Source organism: Nelumbo lutea, chromosome 6 (genome assembly GCF_056320005.1).
Source record: "Nelumbo lutea isolate HS-2025 chromosome 6, American lotus-T2T, whole genome shotgun sequence".
Lineage (NCBI taxonomy): Eukaryota > Viridiplantae > Streptophyta > Magnoliopsida > Proteales > Nelumbonaceae > Nelumbo > Nelumbo lutea.
In genome coordinates, this window is record NC_142689.1 from 68,455,924 (window position 1) to 68,476,427 (window position 20,504).

The 20,504-nt window shown below is 37.0% G+C and overlaps 1 protein-coding gene across 1 annotated transcript; it reads left to right on the forward strand.

Annotated features, from left to right (window-relative positions):
- Positions 1-4,916: 4,916 nt before the first annotated feature.
- Positions 4,917-20,049, forward strand: LOC148849461 (NADH dehydrogenase [ubiquinone] 1 beta subcomplex subunit 2-like). Its single transcript, XM_088949832.1, has 4 exons — positions 4,917-5,103; positions 16,855-16,900; positions 16,995-17,057; positions 19,802-20,049. The coding sequence occupies exons 1-4, from the start codon at positions 4,991-4,993 to the stop codon at positions 19,811-19,813; spliced, it is 234 nt and encodes a 77-aa protein (XP_088805958.1). The 5' UTR covers positions 4,917-4,990; the 3' UTR covers positions 19,814-20,049.
- Positions 20,050-20,504: the final 455 nt, after the last annotated feature.

The following is a 20,504-nucleotide window of genomic DNA, read 5'->3' on the forward strand; positions in this document are numbered from 1 at the left end:
ATTAATGATGGAAATGGAATATAAAATTTTAAACCAATTGGAAATGAAAATATTTTTCTATTCTCTCTCATTAAATCCTATATTTAAGATATATTTTTCTCATCATTAAATTCTTGTAATTAAATCCTCAATATTAATTTTAATAGTATAAAAATAAATATTTTGAAAAGTAATTTGAAAATAAAACCACTTTCTTCCCTCCCGGTGGTGGGCAAGCAATTCGACCATTTGAGGTCAAATGGATTAATAAATAATGCCATAATTAAATAATAAAAATTAAAATAAATAAAGTATAAAATGTAAGAAGTATTTTTATTAATGATGAAAATGGAACGCCAAATTTAAAATCTACCTAGAAATGAAATGATGTCATAGTCAAATAGTAAAATTTTTAAAAATAGAAAATACAAAGAATCACAAAAATAAACAAAATGATAAAGAAAATTTTGGGCACATAATTAATGTTATATATTTATAAAAAAATAAAATATTGGGTACATCTATAATATTATGCATACATTATATTGAATAAAAATAAATATTATACATAAGAAATAATTCTATCAATGATAGAAATATAATACAATATTTAATGTCAACCTAAAAATCAAATGTTTTTTTTTTTTTGTGGTGGGATAGTGGTTTGGGTCAAATCATATCATAGACAAACAAAAATCAAGTGTGATAAGTAAAAGTTATTTTATATGATGTAAATGAAATATATAATTTAAAAATAATTAAAGTCATACATTTAAAATTAGGTTGCAGGTTGATCTAGAAACCAACAAAACTCTGACAATTGGCTCTACATTTCAAACTATAAAAGCCCCTACCATGTCATTGGAGGTTTATGTGGTTGTTGCCAACATGAGACTCTTAATCCATGCTGAACACAACAAAAAGCATATACCGAAAATAAGTTTTCAGTATCTCTCCCGCTTCCTCTATCTCTTGATCTCCCTCTCTTCTCTCTCACTCTCATAGTCATCTTTTGATCTCTCGCTCCCTCTGTCTCTCCCACTCTCTTAGCTCTGGTTTATAGCCAAATCAAAACCTTTCTCTCTCATTTTTCTCCCTCACTCATCATCCCGGTCAATATCTCCTTCTCCCTCAATCTCTATTGTTCTCAATCTTTCTCCCACTCCCTCTCTCATTCTTTTTTTTTTATTATTTTTCTTACAAACTTATACAATATTAATCAAACCATATAAAAGAATTAGAGGGACCAACCACTTGTACAATCAAGTTATAAATTTCTACCAAGTTTGTGTAAATTTTATAGTTAAGAGTTTCTTATGAATTTTTATCAAATTGGTGTAATGATTTTTGAACCATACCAAGTTGGTCTCATGTACTTTTATATGATCTGATTAATACCATATGCGTGTGTAAGAAAATTAAAAAAAAAAGAAGAAGAATAAGGGAGGGAACGGGAGAGAAACTGAGGGAGAGCGACAGAAAATAAGGGAGAATGAGAGATCAAGCAAGAAAGAGAATGGGAGAGATGGAAGGAGAATGATAGGTAGAGAGATTGAGATAAATTGATAGAGAAAACGTAATACAGAAACCAAAAACCATTTTTATTTATTTTCAAATCACACAATCATTGAGCAAAGAGTGGCAACTGTGAGAATGAGAGAGTAGGAGGGAGAAAGAGAGGGAGAGAGACTAAAAACCCTTTTATAATTTCCAATCACCCAGCATTAAAGGGCAATTTTGGTATAAGTTTTTTGTTGTTTCCAACATTGACTAAGAGTCACATGTTGGCAACAGCCACATAAGCCTCTGAAGACATAGTGAGCTTTTTATAATTTGAAATGTAGAGCCATTTGTTAGAATTTTGTTGGTTTTTGAACCAACTTATAGCCTATTTTTAAATGTACAACAACCAGTTCTAACTATAATTTTCCTTAATTTAAAACTAATCTAAAAGAAAAGCTATTTTCTTATCTAGATGGTAGGTCAATGATCCAACTTTTCAAAGAAACCCATGATGTCATAATTGAATAATAAATATTTAAAAAAAGATAATGAAAATGTATAACATTTTATCGGAAGCATTTGAAAACATTTCTAATGTTATATATATTCATCATATTAAATAAAAATAACTGTTAAAATAAAAGTTATTTTTATTTATGATAAAAATAGAATACAAAATTTAATAATAATAATTGTTATTTGCTACAAACATTTAAGTTTACTTTTAATCATATTGTTACTTTTGTTAATTTTCAGTTTCTATCTTAACTATGAGATATCTAAAATTCAATTAATTAATATGAAGAAAAATTTCTCACGTGCAATGCTTGTACTTAATTACTATTTATATATAAAAGTGCCAATTGAGAGTGAAATTTTTTTGAATTAAAATTATCCTCTATTTCTTTGTTTGAAAAAAGGTATAAAAGTCATTTTATTACAGCTTTAATGGCTACTAAAATGACCATATTTATGTATTTAGTCCATCTCTAATCGCAAGGGTTAAAGATGTAACTTCAATTATTACTTTCCACTTCATTTAATCCCCTCTCATTAAGTCTTATATTGAAGGTATTAACTCTCATTTTCTCTTATTAAATCTTATATTTAAGTTATTTTCACTAATAAATACTATAATTAGATTTATGTTAATATTTTCAACAATATAAAGTCATATATTTTAAAACTGACTCAAAAATAAAACCATTTTTTTATTCAAGTGGTGGGTAAGCAATTCAACCATTTGAATCGAATTGATCAACCTATGAAGTCATAGTTAAATAATAAAATTTTTAAAATATAAATAAATATAGAAAGTTACAAAAAATGTAGAAAAAATTAGGCACATTTGTGATATTTTTTTAATCAAATTAAAAAATAAGTGTAATATAAAAGAATTATTTTTATCGATAATGAAAATGAAATACATAATTTAGAATTGGCCAAAAATTAATTTCTTTTACTGTTTGGCAAAGATCAATAGTTCAACTTTGGGTTAAATGTGTTAACATTTGATTTCATAAATAAATAATAAAAACTAATAAAATATAAAAATAAAAAAATAAAAAAAAACACATAAATTTTACAAAAAAATAAAAATATTTAGATACATGTATAATATCATATTAAACAAAAATGTGACATATCAAAATTATTTTTACAAAAAGAAATAAAAAACTATAGAAAAAATTGAACACACCTATAATTATATATTTATACTACTATTAAAAATATGAATAAGATTATGCAACTTTCTTTTGCCTAAAATACTCATTGTTTTTAATTTAATCCCTATTTAATTGTGAAGTTTATATTGTAAATTGAACTACTACTTTTTACCTCATTTAATTCCTTATATTTAAATCTTACATTTTTTTTGATAAATGAATAAAAAAAGATACACAAAAAATAAAACAGTACAAAAATATAGCCAAGCAGGTAGGCTTGTTAATGATACTTGAAACTTCACAACTTGATTCAATTATTACATATTTGAATGAGGTGTTTTTGTTATCAGATTTGAATTTTGTAATATTCAATTAATATTAATATATATATATATATATATAAAATAAAATAAAAAATAAAAATACATATTATTGAAAATTTTGGATACATTACTACTATCATTATCGTCATCTACAATTGCCATATACAAAACACATGCATGCTTACTAGTGTTTTAAAATCTGTCCTGGGGGATGAACTATTTTCCCCTCCAGTTTGATATGGATCGTTGGTTCAATCCTCGATCAACAGATCAACCCACCACCATTAAAACAAAAGTTTTCACAAAATTAAAATCTAATAACCTAATGAATGGGCCACCAATTCAATCAACAAATTGATGGGTCATCAAAAGCCAACAGATTTTTTTTTTTTTTTTTGTAGTGTGACAAGTTAGAGATTGAGTAACCATGTAAGTATAAAAGAAATAATAACAAAAAATTGTAACCGGGTCACCGGTCTGACTGTTTGGGGGTGACAATATTTAGTAAATTTGTGTAATAAATACATAAATTATATGCACAATAACAGTTTTAAAAAGAAAATGTCTGGAGTTGTAAATTTTTCAACGATATGGAAAAACATACGAATAATTTAGAAAAAAAAAAGTGTATAATTGATGAATAATTCAGAATTTGAAAAATATGGGCACAGAATTTTGAGAACTTTTAATTACATATACATTTTTTTAAATTTGAAATTTTATTTACATTATATATTTAATATCTTATACACATATTTACATATAAAATTATATATGTGCCAAACTTTTTACTTTTAACCTTTTAAACGAGAACAAATGAGAACATGAATGCATAACTAATCGATTTATGCCAAGTATGAGGGTGACGTAAATAGAAAAATAAATAAATTTATAATAAAAATGACAAACGGAAAAGATAGAAACAATTGATATTATACAACATAAACCTGACCCGACCCGATTAAAGGCGGGGTGGTAAAAATTGTTCGGGTAGATTTTCACAAAGTCTCAAACCCGTAACTCCAAATGCCCATCTCCAAAGCAAGCTTTTTTACTCCGGACTTCGGAATTAAAACAATGTTTTAATTGCGGGTTTTGGAGGACCCGTAACCAGAGCATTCCCACGTTTCCCCTTTGAAACTTTCTCAGTTGGATAAGCGATAGAGTGCATGAGAATCCAGACTAAGAACTGTAGGCTATCATATGAAAACCATTGTATTGAGATCTTTTCTTATCTCAGTTTATTGTACTTGCAATACTTACTCGAATCTCACAATCCGACCAAAAAAGTTCTAATCCAACAGTCTCAGTTTCAAGAGTACAACTCCGGGTTTTCCTCTCAAGGAGTCGTGCATCTCAACCCTTCCTCGGAAGGGCTACGTGTCAATTTCTAGTTAGACCAACATCATCTTTAATGTATACGGTAAAGATCCGAAGTCTTTTCACTTCTGTGTTCCGTAAAACTCAGAATTTGGGGCTCTCGTCGTCGTCGTCGGTCTCAGAGAGAGAGAGAGAGAGATGGGAGGAGGACACGGGGGAGATGGACACGGTACGACCTACAAGGGCTTCACCGTGCATCACCCAAAGCGATGGCATGTCCTTACCGGGAAGGGCATGTGCGCCATCATGTGGTACTCACTCTACCCTTCTTCCTGATTTCTCCTTCCTCTATCTTCATATCCCTAATGTACTTCACATTTTCTTCTTCTTCTTCTTCTTCTTCTTCTTAATTTGGTCAATTGATGGATCAACTTCATAATTCTCACGAAAAATGGGTCTTTGCCCCCTTTCTTTTCTGAAAATTATTAACATCTTCCCTCTGTTCTAATTCTGAATTTATTGGTTGCCTGATTTGGAATTTATTTCAATCAATGCCTTGAAATGTTCCTTCACTGCCGGTCGTTTGCATTATATCTTCGATAATCGCGCTTTCTGTTGAAATCTGAGTGTTGGATTCATTTGCTACATTCAGGAAACATTATAAGTTTCGAGCAAAGTCTTTGCAGTGGGCAAGTCTAGAGAACCAGAGAACCCCAAATAAGCTTTGCTTGGCAATGAGAGGTTTCCGTAGCATGCAACAAGTTAGAGAAAATGACTAAATTGACATCTCTCCATCAGTATTCCATTAGATACTTCCATAGCTTCTATATTGATAGAAGGAATCTGCTCTCTTGATTTAAACTACGGCCATTTGTTAGAAAGCTCATCATTTTCTCTATCACCAAAAATTCCTTCTGAGTTGTTAGGATACATCTTAAGACTAGTACAAAGTTGCTCCATGACCCTCTGTTAGGGTACCGGCTTGTTGTATTTTGGAGTTTGGTTTTTATGGGGATTTGTCCACAGCAATGCACCTCTCAAATGTCATCCTTTGTCCAACACAAACGTTGACTTCGGTCCTCCTTGATGACATTTTCAAAAACTTGAAAATTCCTTATTAAATCAACTCCATGGATATTAAAAATATCATCTCTAGCTTATTTCTGTTCCCTATAACGTATTCTTCTATAATCGCTCTTCCAAAAGTTCTATTGGATTTGTACTGGGGATGCAAGTCAGGCTGCTCAACTTGAAGGGTTTCAACTACACCAGGCTCAGGTTAGGGTTCAGGGTCGGACCCATTGAAAATTTAAAGAATTCCTAACCCAACCTGACCCACGTCGCATCCCTGTTTGGTACTGAGTCTCTGAAGCCAGTTTCTTAGAAGTTAGAACAGTGACATCCTTGTTCACTTCTAATGCCTGTAATAGTGAATTCTCCTTTCAATAAGCCGCCATTCCCCCTTGATAAGTATTTGTTCTTTCAATATACCAACATTTCCCATGTCTCCAACAGGATGAGGTTATCTTACCCAGCTTCAGAGTTAGAGTTTGTTCTAGGCGGTTGAAAATTGAAAGTTAGATTTGTAAGAAATAATGTGCTTGAAGATAAGTGACACGCTAACCATACCCATATCTAAAAGATGAGATACTGATACTAGATATGTCATGGACACTTTTATATGGTATATTATAACAACTCTTTGCAAGAAGTACCAAAACTGTTAGAAGTTGCATTGACATCAGCCAACTGGTGACAGATACAATCTAGCACATGAGAAGATGATCTAACTGGAAGCTACTACAAGCTGGCTCAGCTTGTAAAATTGGTGGATTTAGTTACGAACAGACCTGAGATGGTATGCCACCTTCAACCCCCACCCCCAAAGTTTACCCAAGAGTGTTTCAACCGTGATTATGAATTTCAAATCTGACGGGGAGATGACATCCATGGACTGAGGAGTATCAGATCTAGTGGTCAGTAGTCCTAGTGGTATCTCTTAGAAATCATTCAGTTCCCTCTTTAAATAGAGTTTAATGAAGTCAATACTCAGTATCCATCAACAAAAGGGTTGGTCCCAGCTATCTGGGGTCTTGAAAGAGGTGAATTGTTACAATCTTATAGACATAACCTTTGGCATTATCGTGCACAAAGTGGCTGCTGCAAAACTCAAACACATATTCTCATGCTTGTCTGGACGCAGTTTTACAACTGCACCAATCTTTGGCCCATCAATCAGTTATGATATTGGGCTTGCCCCTTTGCTACCTTAGTCCTAGAATCTGCTGGGTAGCTCTATCTTCTCCAAACCTAGTGGGAAAAATGATTAGCCTAAAGTTGAAGTGCACTCCAAGCTCAAGGGCATAATTTCCATTCCAAGCTTAGCGTAGAGAGAACCAGACATCAAAGCTCATTGGTCATACCCAGTCCTTTTGCAACCTACATTTGAAGAGGAGATAACATTTCTCATTACTGTTGACAAGAAGATAAACCTTTATGCTAGTAGAGAATGAACCTTTAACCTAAAGGTGAGGAAGGTCGGAGAACTTGAGGACCTGGTTAGCAGTTTTAAGGGGTATGCACTATGAACATATTAAAAGTGAAATGTCACTGTCATGGGACATAAGAGGATTACTTTCACTTAAAGAAAGGTCAATTATCCTGTATAGAAAGTGTAAGGTCAATGCAATTATCATCTAGAATTCTAGAGATTAAAAGGTTGCAAGGCCTCTAAATCTTACAGGATTCAAATGGGAGCTTGTTTCGTACTTTCATTAGGGGTCAGAGGGGAGTCCGTATGCATGGAAAAGAAATCTATTAATAAATTTGATGGCAGGAATAGGTTTTCTTTCGCAGTAGAGTGAGGAGCTCACCAAGCATGTGAAGGTGCACATCTTCCTTGGGGTGAGAAGAAATAAACACACTTGGCATTGTTCATGAAGATGTTAAAAAATCATGTTGAAAAGATGCTGCTATAATTTACTTAACACTAATACTTTTAAGGTGGTCCTTTGTCTTATTAAACCTTGAGGTTGAAGATAGAAGCACCTAAGAGTTTGCAATAGTGGAATCCCCCTTCTTTAGGAATAGGGCAGCCCAGTGCACGAGGCTCCCACCAATGTGGGGTCTGGGGAGGGACAGATGTACACTGGCCTTACCCCTGAACATACAGAGAGGCTGTTTCTGAGGAAATTTTTGAATGGCTGTCATGGTAGCTTTGTTGTAGTTCCCCCCCTTCTTGAGTTGTTTTTTTGATAAATAAGCAAAACTATTTTCATTAGTTGTATATATGTAGATGGTTCAACCCTTACCCGGCTCGCTTTATCAAGCTGTTAAAAATAGATGATGCATAAAAGTTCCATTTAAACACAAATTCCCTTGTTTTTTGCCTATTGGACCCTTTTGAATCCTAAGATCAATACTCGAAGAAGCTATTGACATCTGCACAATGAAAAATGAAAGACAATTTGAAGCCTTGAAAAAATTCAGCAGTTTCCTCACACCCCTTTCCCCTTAAATGACCAACAAATGGCAAATGAGACCACCTATCAAACAATGGACTCTATACCTCCCAACATAGAAGGCCAAGGTTAGTGGTTTCCCCTTTTTTTTGATAAGTAACAAGAAAATTTTATTAAAAAGGAGAAAACTGAATGCAAATTAAAGGCAGGTGTTAAGATAACACCCTCCAAACCCAACAACTTCTACTAACTGCCTAAAACTAAAAAAAAAAAAAAAAGAAGAGCAGGGAGAGGAAACAAGAGATAACATTACTCTTGCACAACAACCACTAGACCAGCAGAGCAAATACTATGCACAAGTCAATCTTCCACCTCACCAAATTCATCTGGGCCTTCATCCTCATCCCAAAATTCTCCCCCTAATGCTTCAGGAACCTTTCTCAGGCTTTCTTTCTTGCTCTTTATCTAGAACGCTTCAAATCTTCTAGCAAAGTTCTCTCCTACTAAGAAGAACAAGCCCAAAGACTTGCCATTTCCACCTCTTTGTCAACTAGAGTCTTCAACTCCATGCTTCCTTTTTTTTTATGAATGAAAATAATTTATTAATCCAGAAATTAAGGCAATACAGGAAACCCATGAAGAGGCATGAGCTGTTACCTCTTCTGACAATGTATTACATCAATTAAAAACAAGAATAAACAGAAACAAAATTACATAGCAGCCCAAAACAAATGATCCCTTGAAACCCCTTGCTTAGCTAGTCCATCCACTAAGGAATTTGCTGATCTTTCCACCCAAAGAGAGGTAACTGTCATATTTCTTGTGAGCCAATTGACTTTCCTTAATAAATCTCTATATCCCCACATAGCTGAAGCTGGCTCTGTCAGCCATCCCACAACAATTTTGGAGTCTCCTTCAACTATCCAGTATTGAACTCCTAGTTGTTCAGCAATCTGGATGCCTTGTACAGCCGCTAAAATCTCTGCTCTATTTGAGTCTCCTGTTCCCACAGGGCCTGAAAACAATGCTAAAATGTTGATCTCCTTATCTCTCAGCACCCCTCCTATCCCCGAAGGGCCTGGGTTTCCTTGGCTGCTATCATCGAAATACAGCTGTGCCCAACCTTCAAGCGGAGGCTTCCACACTGCAGCTGCCTTGTCCTTCCTCGTATGACTACTGGCTACTGCCTTCCAGTTACTCCAAATATCATGAAAGGAAAATGTATGAAAGAAGTCCATAGTTCTTAGCCAATGAATGACTCTAGTCAGGATACAATCCTCAATAGTTTGTATGCTTCTTTCCTTTTCTTTAAATACCCTAGCATTCCTTTCTTCCCAAATTGTCCACAAGGCTGCTGCTCTAATACATCTTCACATTGTTTTTCCTTTTTTGTAGGCCACACAAAAAAAGAAGGATCGAACAACTGAGTTAATTCTGTGGACAGATTCCACTTGCACCCAAACAAAGAAAAAATCCAACTCCAAATAGCACTAGAAAAGGAACAAGATACAAATAGATGGGAGCAATCCTCACCACTAGCCCTATAAAGTAAACACCAGTTAGGGGACAAGCACATGAAAGGCCTTTTCTTTTGCAAGCAGTCCAGAGTATTGATCTTTCTATAAAACACCTCCCAGCAGAAAATTACAATTTTAGGAGGAACAGGTCTAAACCAAATCTCCTTAGTTGGAAAACCCAACTGTCCCATGGAGGAGCAAAGGGGCTTAAAAAAGGAAGCACAAGTGAAAAAACCTTTTGGATGAGGGGACCATAGTTTTACATCCGAACGAAGAGGGTCCAGAAAGACACTGCCAAGAAGAGAGAACAATTCTAAAGCACTACTAGGTTCAACATCCCTCAAACCTCTCCTAAAACCAAAGTCCCAGCTTAAGGAAGAGGGTGAAGTAATAGATAGAAGAAAATGAGAGACAGTTTTTTCCTTGTAAAGGGAAGGCGAATAGAGAGTTGGGAACCTATCCTTAAGGGCAACAGTACCCACCCAAGTATCTTCCCAAAATAAAACAGTCACCAGAATTAACATCATACCTGACCAAGTTGAAAAATTGAGGGAGAACACTCTGAATTGCTTTCCAAGGAGATGCCAATATAGCTTAACGTGATACATCCGCATCTCATCCATTTTCCCGTCTGCCATGTATACTTGCTACCACTTCATGCCACAATCTCTCCCTTTCTCTAGGCCACCTCCACAACCACTTTCCTAAGAGAGCTTTATTTTTTAGAGCTAACCTTCTTACTCCCAGTCCACCCTCCTCTTTACTCCTACAAACTATTTCCCAATTGATTAGGTGATCTTTCTTTTCCTCCCCAGGCTCCCATAGAAAAGATCTCATTATCCTCTCCAACTTCTTAGCTTCCCTATTAGGAATCCTAAATATAGAGAGAAAATAGACCGGTAGGTTTGCTAGGGTAGCTCTCAATAAAGTCACTCTACCCCCTATGGAGATTTCTTTTTTCCAAGAAGCTAATCTTTTCTCAAACTTTTCTAGAATTGGGGTCCAAAATCTACTCTCCTTTGGGTTAGCCCCTAGAGGGAGAGCTAGATACTACTAAGGCCAAGAAGAAATGGGACAACCTAAACAATCTACCACAGACTAAAGAGTCCTCTCATTCAAATCAACCCCTACCACACAACTCTTATCCACAACCACTTTCCTAAGAGAGCTTTATTTTTTAGAGCTAACCTTTCTACTCCCAATCCACCCTCTTTACTCCTACAAACTATTTCCCAATTGATTAGGTGATCTTTCTTTTCCTCCCCAGGCTCCCATAGAAAAGATCTCATTATCCTCTCTAACTTCTTAGCTTCCCTATTAGGAATCCTAAAGATAGAGAGAAAATAGACCGATAGGTTTGCTAGGGTAGCTCTCAATAAAGTCACTCTACCCCCTATGGAGATGTAATTCTTTTTTCCAAGAAGCTAATCTTTTCTCAAACTTTTCCAAAATTGGGGTCCAAAATCTACTCTCCTTTGGGTTAGCCCCTAGAGGGAGACCTAGATACTACAAAGGCCAAGAAGAAATGGGACAACCTAAACAATCTACCACAGACTGAAGAGTCCTCTCATTCAAATCAACCCCTACCACACAACTCTTATCCAGGTTTATCTTCAAATTGGAGACATTCTCAAAGTGTTGTAGCAATGCTTTGAGGTTCCTCACTTCCTGCCTATCACCCCTTTCACAAAATATTATGATATCATTGGCAAACTGTAGGTGGGTTACCTGGATATTATTTCTTCCAATCCTCCAACCTCTACCTTTCTCTTCCTTATCTACCTTAGAGATTAATCTACTGAAGACATCTGCAACTAGGGTGAAAAGAAAAGGGGAGAGAGGGTCACCTTGTCTAAGGCCTCTACAAGCTAGGGAAAAATCTTTAACCATCCCATTAACCAAGATTGAGTAATGGTAGGAGCTAATACAACCCTTTTCCCAATTGCACCATCTAGCTCCAAATCCACAGCACCCTAGGGCCTCTAGTAAAAAACTCCAATCCACAAGATCACAAGATCATCCAACCCACAACACCCTTTACCCAATTGCACCATCTGATCTGTTATTTTCCTTCCCTACACGAAAGCACCTTGTTCTTGACTGATGATGGAGGCTAGTACTACTTGAATTCTCAATGACAACACTTTAGCCAAGATTTTATGGATGCTTGTCACTAGACTAATTGGCCTATAGTTCTTAGGGTTCTTTGCATTTGCCTTCTTTGGGATTAGGGCTAAGAAAGTAGCATTAACTCCAGGGCTCATCATTTTTATATCTGCAAATTCCTTAAACACCCCAACAAGGTCTTTCTTTGACCACATCCCAACAGTCCTGATAAAAAGCCATTGTAAAGCCATCTGGACCAGGTGCTTTGGATCTATCCATTGAAACACTGCTTGTCTGATCTCTTCTTCACTAAAGTCCCTTTCTAACCAGTTTACTTGTTCTTCAAACAATCTAGTCCACTCCAAATCTTCTAAAGTTGGCCTATTATTCAACGGTTTCCTATAGATTGATTTGAAATGATCCACAAACAATCTAGCTATCTCATCTTGATTTGTGATTTCCTCTCCATTCACCTCTAATTTAGCCACAAAATTTTTTCCTCTCCTCCCATTAGCCAACGCATGGAAAAAATTAGTATTTCCATCCCTTTCCTTAATCCATTTGTGTCTCGACTTTTGCCTCCACGAGATTTCCTCTCTCAAAAGGACCTCTTCCAGGTCCTTTTTTAGGTTTCCTCTCAAAACCCGTTCTTGCTCACTCATCATCCTTTGAGCTTCTTTGGAATCAAGTTCCTCAATCCTGGACACCAAGTTAATTATTTGCTCCTCTATCATTCCAAAATGTTCCCTATTCCACTCCTTAATTTTGGATCTCAACCTTTTCAATTTTTTGTGGAATCTTCCTTCCAACTCACCCTTCTTAAGTCTTCTTTCCACCATTCCCCAATCAAGTGCACAAAATCTGGGTGAGTTAACCACATACTCTCAAATCTAAAAGGCCGTGGACCAAATGTTAAGGTTTCAGGACTTAACTAGATAGGGCAGTGATCAGAGGTGACTCTGGGTAAAGCTCTGGCCATCAAGTTCATCCAATGGTTCTCCCACTCTCCAATAAAGAGGAATCTATCTAATTTCGAGCAAAGGGGGTTTTCTTGGAAATTAGACCATGTAAAATTGGCTTGTAAGAGGGGTAACTCCTTTAGACCACAATTATTAATGAAATCATTGAACTTCCTCATGCTGGTTGTAACTGTTCTTTGGGGGTTATTAGATTCAGTACAAAACCTAATTGCATTAAAACCCGCCCCCCAAGACACCAAGGACCTTCCCATAGACCTCGTATGGCATACAATTCTTCCCACATCTCATTCCTCTCTCTATACGAGTTTAGCCCATAGACATTGGTTAAAACCCAGGTGAAACCATCCCCCACATTCCTAACCTTTAAAGACACGGAATATCTCCCTATTAGCTCATCCACTGATTTTACAGCATCCTCCCTCCATAAAGTTACTAGACTTCCAGAGGCTCCATAAGCCGAAGTCGAAGTCCAACAAACTTCTCTTGATCTCCATACACTTTTGATCCATCTTCTATCCAATCCTGCCAGCTTGGTTTCCTGTACCAAAACTATATCCGGTTTCTCTCTTCTTAATAAATCTTTAATTGCCATTCTCTTTCTCTCACTTCCCAAGCCTCTCACATTCCAACTAATGATTTTCATTAAACACTTCTTTCAAAAAAACCCTTTCTCAAAGACTCCACCTTACAGCAGAGTATTTCTTCTTTCCCCTCTCCCACTAAATTCAATATCACCCTCAATATCTGAAATCAATCTCTCTACTTCAGATCTCTTTTTCTTTTTTCTTCTATTATTACCCTCAGTCTTCCTCGTTGAGGCACTAGCTTTGTTTACCTCTCCCCCTAGATTGGAGCTTCTGTAGTAGTCTTTTTCTTGAGAAGTTGTTACTCTCTCCCTTTGATCTAATTCCTCCTCCTTCTCTTTATACTCCAACAATGCGCAGATCCTCTTCCAAATTCTCTCTAATTCCTCCTTCTGTCTCTCTTCCAATGCTACCTCACCTTCTCTCAGTTCACACTCCCAGTTGCCAGTCTCTCTTCTCTTCCCCCCAACTGGAACTTCCACTAAGGATGCTAGTGTATCTGTTTCAAGCACAGAAGGCACATTAGTAACCAAAACCGAATGGACAACAATACCTGTATTGTTTGGGACTGAGGGGACGTCTTCCAAGGGAGAGGGATTCTCGTTAAGGAGATGGGCCTAAAGCTGTTCCTTCCCTGTAATTGAGCTTGCGTGAAAGAGTTTATACTGTGAATCAATACCCTGTCTGCTTTAACAGGTGAAATACTCTTCCAGTTCTGCCCTTCTTCTAGTGTTACATTACAGGTCAGAGCGTGAGAAGTGCTTCCTACCAGCATCATATCCTGCTCTTCCTGAACTATTGGACTGACTTCCTTTGCAGGTACAAGTGGCACCTGAACCGTAACCTTGAGAAGTCCATGCTTCCTTTCTTTATTTCCTTTTCCCCCGACATCACTTCAACAAAAAACCTCTTTCGAATCAGAACCAACCCTAGTTGATTTTTTTGAAATGGTCAAACTTTTTCAACTCAATGCTTTGAGAATCCACTGGAAGGTCATCTTTCTAGCCCCTTTGGATGAGAGTGAAGAATCTAGGTGCAGGTTCTCAAGACTCAGAGATCTGAGTTCAACTCCTCTTCTTTTATAAATCCTTTTACACTTATTGGTCGGCCTAGCTCCCACCAAACCATCTTTCAACCCTGAGAAAACCTTGGTAACATGAACCATGTTGAGTTTGCTTGAAACTTTGGTCTTCTTTGGGGTCACCGAAACCTCACCACTTCTAGCCAAACTCGTCTCCTTGCCCCTGTGGCCCAAGTCCACTCCTAGTCTTCCGACAACCACTTCAGATACCACATAATCGACATCGTTCCTATGCAACGCGACTTGATTAAAGAATTCTAAATCAATCCCCTTCTCGCCCTCAACTTCTATTAAGCCACTTCCTTCTTCATTGTCACCTCCCTCCTCTCTGTCCTCGGTTTCATTGTTCACCCCTTCTTCCACCTTCTCCACCCTAGCGTCACTCACATCCCTTACTATTGACTCCCTTTCTGAGGCTTCCTCCTGGTAACTAGAAACAAAACCCCCGTTCTCTTGTCTCGTCTTCTAGCAAGTAGAGACAGGGCACGGTTCTTGTGTATCTTCAACTGGTTCAAGCAACAGAGCAATGGGAGTGACCTTGCCCTACATATCCCCGAGCCACACCCATATATTCAAATGTTAGAAGCAACATCCGTTGATGAACCAGTAAATGAAGCTTTCTTCCGATGAAGATTGTAAGCTGCCCCATGCCTTCTCCTTATTCTTTTCTTAATTCTCCCCTTTCAAATTCCCAACTTACCTTTACCTAAGGCAGGGCCTTGCACCTCTTAAAGTTACTCAAAACCTCTCTGAATGTGTGGGTCCCATCCTTGATCTATTCCATATTCATTCTTAAGAAGGTACTTTTAGATTTATCGAGATAGACCCCCTTCTTAAAAGCTCCCACTACATGTCTATCCTCCACTAAAGACCTCTCATCTCCCATCTGAGGAATTACTTCTTTACCCCCACCTTTCCAGATTCTCATCTCTCTCTCTCTCTCTCTCATGACTATTCCCTGGTCTAGAATTCAACTTCCATCGTCTTCCTCCTCTAGACTTCTATTCCCCTGCTCAAACGACTCTATTATTTCCTCTGCAAAGCAATTGAACCCCTGAGTTCAATCAGGCAAAACCACTGCATCCTCCTGAAGCCAATGTAGCAGGAACCATCAATCACCAACTTCAAGTCGTACCACTCCCCAGCAAAGTTTAATGCTAAGCTCAGGGGGATCAAGTGCAAGTTCTCTGCTTCAACCAGAATCCTTTCTACAACCAGACTCTTCAACTTATATGTAGTTATGTATAGGCATCAACTCTTCTGAAACAACCGCAGGCATTTCCAATGGCAGAAAATGTATTCAAATTCCAGGCATGGATAGGAATCCTGAAGACATTAATCCAAACAAGGCTTTTGCTCCCTACTTCTTGAATTGCCCCCACAAATGGATTCCATCTACCCAGCCAGAGATCTGGCGTCCTAAACTTTGTTGTTTCACTTTCCAGGACTTCATCTGCCTCTTCCTTGCTACAGAAAATAAAAGGAAAGAAATCTGCATTTAGCTTTTCTCACCTGAACGTCTTCTTTTAAGCTCCACTCTGATCTGACCCATCACAAAACCTCTACTTCGTTGGGTTCAGTGCTAACAAGACGACATACCAGACCTTTACTTTAGTGGTTTCCCTTGAAGGAGGAAAGCACCAAACAACATGGAAAGCGGAACAAAAGAACTTCCAAAGAACAGAAGGCTTCTTTGCTATGTGCCATAGAAAAGCAAACACATTGATTAGATCTAGCCTAAGAGTATGGCATCCTTCAAATTGATAATCTCAAGCAACTAGGGTTCACCCCTTTGCAGAACTTTGAGAAATTAGTTTTTTAGCTGGGTAGTGATCGGATGGCAAGAAATAGAATGATGTTAGCAATATATTAAAGGCTAAAGGGAATACTTGGGACAATTGAGGGTTGGGCTTGGTGAGCTAAGGATGATCTCATACTTTTGATGAATAAATCATAATGAGTTGTAATAAATATTCTTGATAGAACATGATAGAAGTTGGAGTAGCAAAATACAAGGAAATTGAGTGAAGAGGTAAAAGGAGAAGAATGGAGCAGTGAGCTTAAAGGAAGACAATGTTTAAAGTCAATGGGTTCTCCTATCTCTAAAATATATATTTCACTGAAACATAGTCTTATTTTTTGGTGAAAACTGTAACATTGTGAGTACAAATATCTCCCTGTTTGCGATAATTACGAATTTGTCCATGTCTACAGGCATATATATATATATATATATATATATACTTTTGGTAATTTAAATGTAATATGATTGTTAAAATCTTTTAGGAAAACTGCAGACAACCAACTTTTAAAACTCTTTCTGCCATTTGTAGGTTCTGGGTGCTTTACAGGGCTAAACAAGATGGTCCTGTAGTCTTGGTAAGCATTTATTTATTTGTTTATTTTGTGTGTGTGTGTGTGTGGTTCATCATTTCAGGTCTTGGCTTTCATTTAGCACTTTCTTTTTGGATAGGGATGGAGACATCCTTGGGAAGGCCATGGAGATCACTCACATGGTCACACTCATGAACATGAGGTATGCCACTGCAACTGATGCTGGTAAAAGCGCATCCATATGATAATTAAGATACCAACTAATGATTAAATAATAATATATAATTATAAGGCACCTAACTTTTTAAAGAATTTCAGTTTGCACCTGAATTAATACAGTTGTTTTTGTTGTTTGTATGTACTAAGCTACTTTATGTAAGAAAACATTATTATATTTGGGAAAATGTAACTGAAAAATTAGATTTTTTACAGCTTTTAATCACATGTTTCTATATGAATTAGATTAGGGAGGAAAATGTAGGCTTCAAGAAGAAATGAACTTTTTGAGAGCCATTTTTGAATTAAGGGGAGAATATCTTTAAAGGTTAGGAGGGAAAAGCGCAATGATAAAAAAGTGCTTGTCAAATGAGTTACATATCCTTTGGTGGAGGGATCACTTGATCAAGGCAACTGTCACTAGCCTCTTCCTTAATCACTTTAATCACAAAAGGATCACTTTGATCAAGGCAACTCTTACTACCTTTCAGGTTACAAGGCATCAACAAAGTTTATAAAAAACAGGAGATGATAATGAGAAGTTTCGTGTGAGTAGCGGTGCAACTTGGGCGGGCTCTTAAATTTTGAACAAGCTTGGGCTGAGGCTGTCGCAGTGTAAAATCTTTAACTCGGGTGCCCAGCTTGCACTCCTACTCATGGGAGCTGGGAGACAATAAAATGGAATACCTGGTTCTCAAGGGAGGAAGATCACCTTTGGGTTTCAGTGATCAGAAGCAAATCTAGTATGAACATAAATAGATGGATGCTAAACCTATGACTGGTCACATTGTCTTCAGCTCCTTAAGTATGATTAGTCTCAAGTTCGTGGATTGGATTCTGAAAGAATTTATGGTGGGGTAGGGTAGACACATCATTACCCATTAAGTCTGTCTGGTTAGGTTCTACTCCACCAAAGATTAGAGCCTTCTATTGATGTGGTACTTGTCTGTACTTGTGCAATGCAATAATAGTGATGAAATTGCTAATTACATCTTTATCTTATTCTCATGCTATTAATTTAACAACTACTTCCACTTCAAAAAATAAAAAGTAAAAAAAATAACAACCATTTCTTGTCTTTGTTTGGTGCTACGTGGATTCCTCTTACATGCATCATTGAGCCTTTTGAGTCAGTTTTCCTTTCGCAATAACTAGGAGGAAATTTATGTAAAGATGCACCAGAGAAGCAACCTTGTGGAGTATATGGGAAGAAAGAATACAATAATCTTTAACAACAAAGGGATGGACGCCAACTTCGCAATAGACTTGGTCACTACTAGAGTAGCTCATTGGCATTCATAGAAAAAATAGAGTAGCTCATTGAAACTCTACGGAATTGGAATTTTAGAGGAGTTCCCACTAACTCCACTTTGAGGGGGGTGACAGACAATTGCATCCTCTGCTCATTCTAGCGAACTAGTAGAAAGGGAATGTCCCCCTTCCCTGTAGGATTGGATTAAACTCAACTTTGATGATTGCTCATTGCTCAGGGATCTTGGTCCCCATGATCCATTTGGAATTTTTGGAATGTTACCAAGACATTGAACAGAAGTTGGTGCTGCATACTCTGGCCTTGCTGGGACCAAGGGAGACCAAAGGAGATTCATCAATGGTAATAGGCTGGATGAGATCATGCCTTGAAGGCCTTTGGTAACTTTTCCAGATCAAATTATGGTGGCAGAATTTTGGCAGCCAGAACCAATGCTACTAATGCAGTGAGATGATGACTCTTGTTAACAGGGATTCTCTGTTCTGGGCAGCTTTGTAATTGTTTTTAATCTCTCTTCTTGTGGGTTACTTGTATTTTAACATAGTTCTGATATTTATTTTTAATAGTGATGCTGCACCTTGAGCCTCTGGTTTTTTTGTAACAGATCTATCCTTCGATTAATGAATTAATTTTCAATTATAAAAAAATGCAGTGAGATGATGACCAAGTTATTTTAATGTCCTTTGATGATGTGGCTATTCAGTGCCTAAGCGCTGACTAATTGATCAACAAAAAAAAATTAAGTTATAAATTTAAGATAGTGATGCAATGCCAATATCGGTTGATATAAATTGCAAATAAGTAATAAAAGAATGATATATAAGGTTAAGCTTGCAGTCTTCATAAAGGTGGTGGATATGCTCAGATAGGGAGTGACAGTCTGTGTATTAAAGAAAGAGTGCCAAGCTGACTGTTGCAGTCCCTTTTTCTTTGGTACCATCAGCCAACCATGTCATCTACTCATGGGCAAAGTGTTCAGACACGCATCAAGTTCCAACACCCCATGGGTTGAGGGACGCTTTTCATATGGTTTTCCTCTCTCTCCTTTATCTGACATAATTAACTCTGATAAAATATTTATAATTTATAGACAACAAACATAAACTTCTAGATGATGTATCCAATCTTGTATAGGTATATGCTGACAGAATTTGCAGGATAGAGAAGTTTTTTTATAGTAAATACTGATCTTTAATGTTTCCCCTAGCCCATGTTTCTTCCATCTTTCTGTGTCAGTACTTCCTGTACATGTATTGGCTCCTACGCCTGTGTTTTGCTCCATGTAGCTCATTTTTATCTGCCAAAAGCATACATGAACGTAACAAAATAAAAGCTTATATGACATTATTTTGAATATAGCACGTGAATGCACTGTCCTCTCTTAATGTTTAAGCATCATACATATATGTAAGATGTAACACATTCGGCTGAATGTTAATTTCCGTTATCTTATTGTTCAGGCTTCTCATTGAAGAGCTGAAAGGTGAAGGCAGGAAACCATTCAGTAGCGGGTGTTCCATGTACAAGTGCCATGCTGCAATGTATTCAGACCTCAATAAAGTCAATTATGGACCCAAGATTTTCTGGATTTATGTTTAATCGAGTAACTGGGATTTTGGAATACATACTGATGATCTCGCTTTGGTTTGGTAAATATGTTTCAGGATCAATTTTTAATATAATTGATGGTCATGGATTGACTTTTGAATGGTCAGGTTACAAACTGCATTTTGATGTTCGTAGCATATTATGGTCCTATGATCGGCATGGGTTAGCTTGAGACGGGATCGGCTGAATCTCCATTTTGCAGATATAGATGTTTAGCATGAGACGGGATCGGCTGCCCACAAAGCGCATCCCACCGCCCTTTCCCTCCGTGCATTGGAATTATCTCAGTCCCCATCACAAGAACGGGAGATGTTCCAGTGCACGGAGGGGATCGGCTATGGGGCGCACTGTGTGGGCAGCCGATCCAATCATTGTCTTTGGAGTAGAAATAAGGGCCTGTTTGGTTTATGGGAATAGGGGTCTGAAATAGGAGTCGGAATAGTTCATTTCGATTCCAACCAAGTGGTTGGATGGAGTCAGAATCTGATTCCCCATTCCTGGTAGAATGGCATTTCCCATTTGAGGGAATGGCCATTCCTTTCCCGTCCCTTGGGA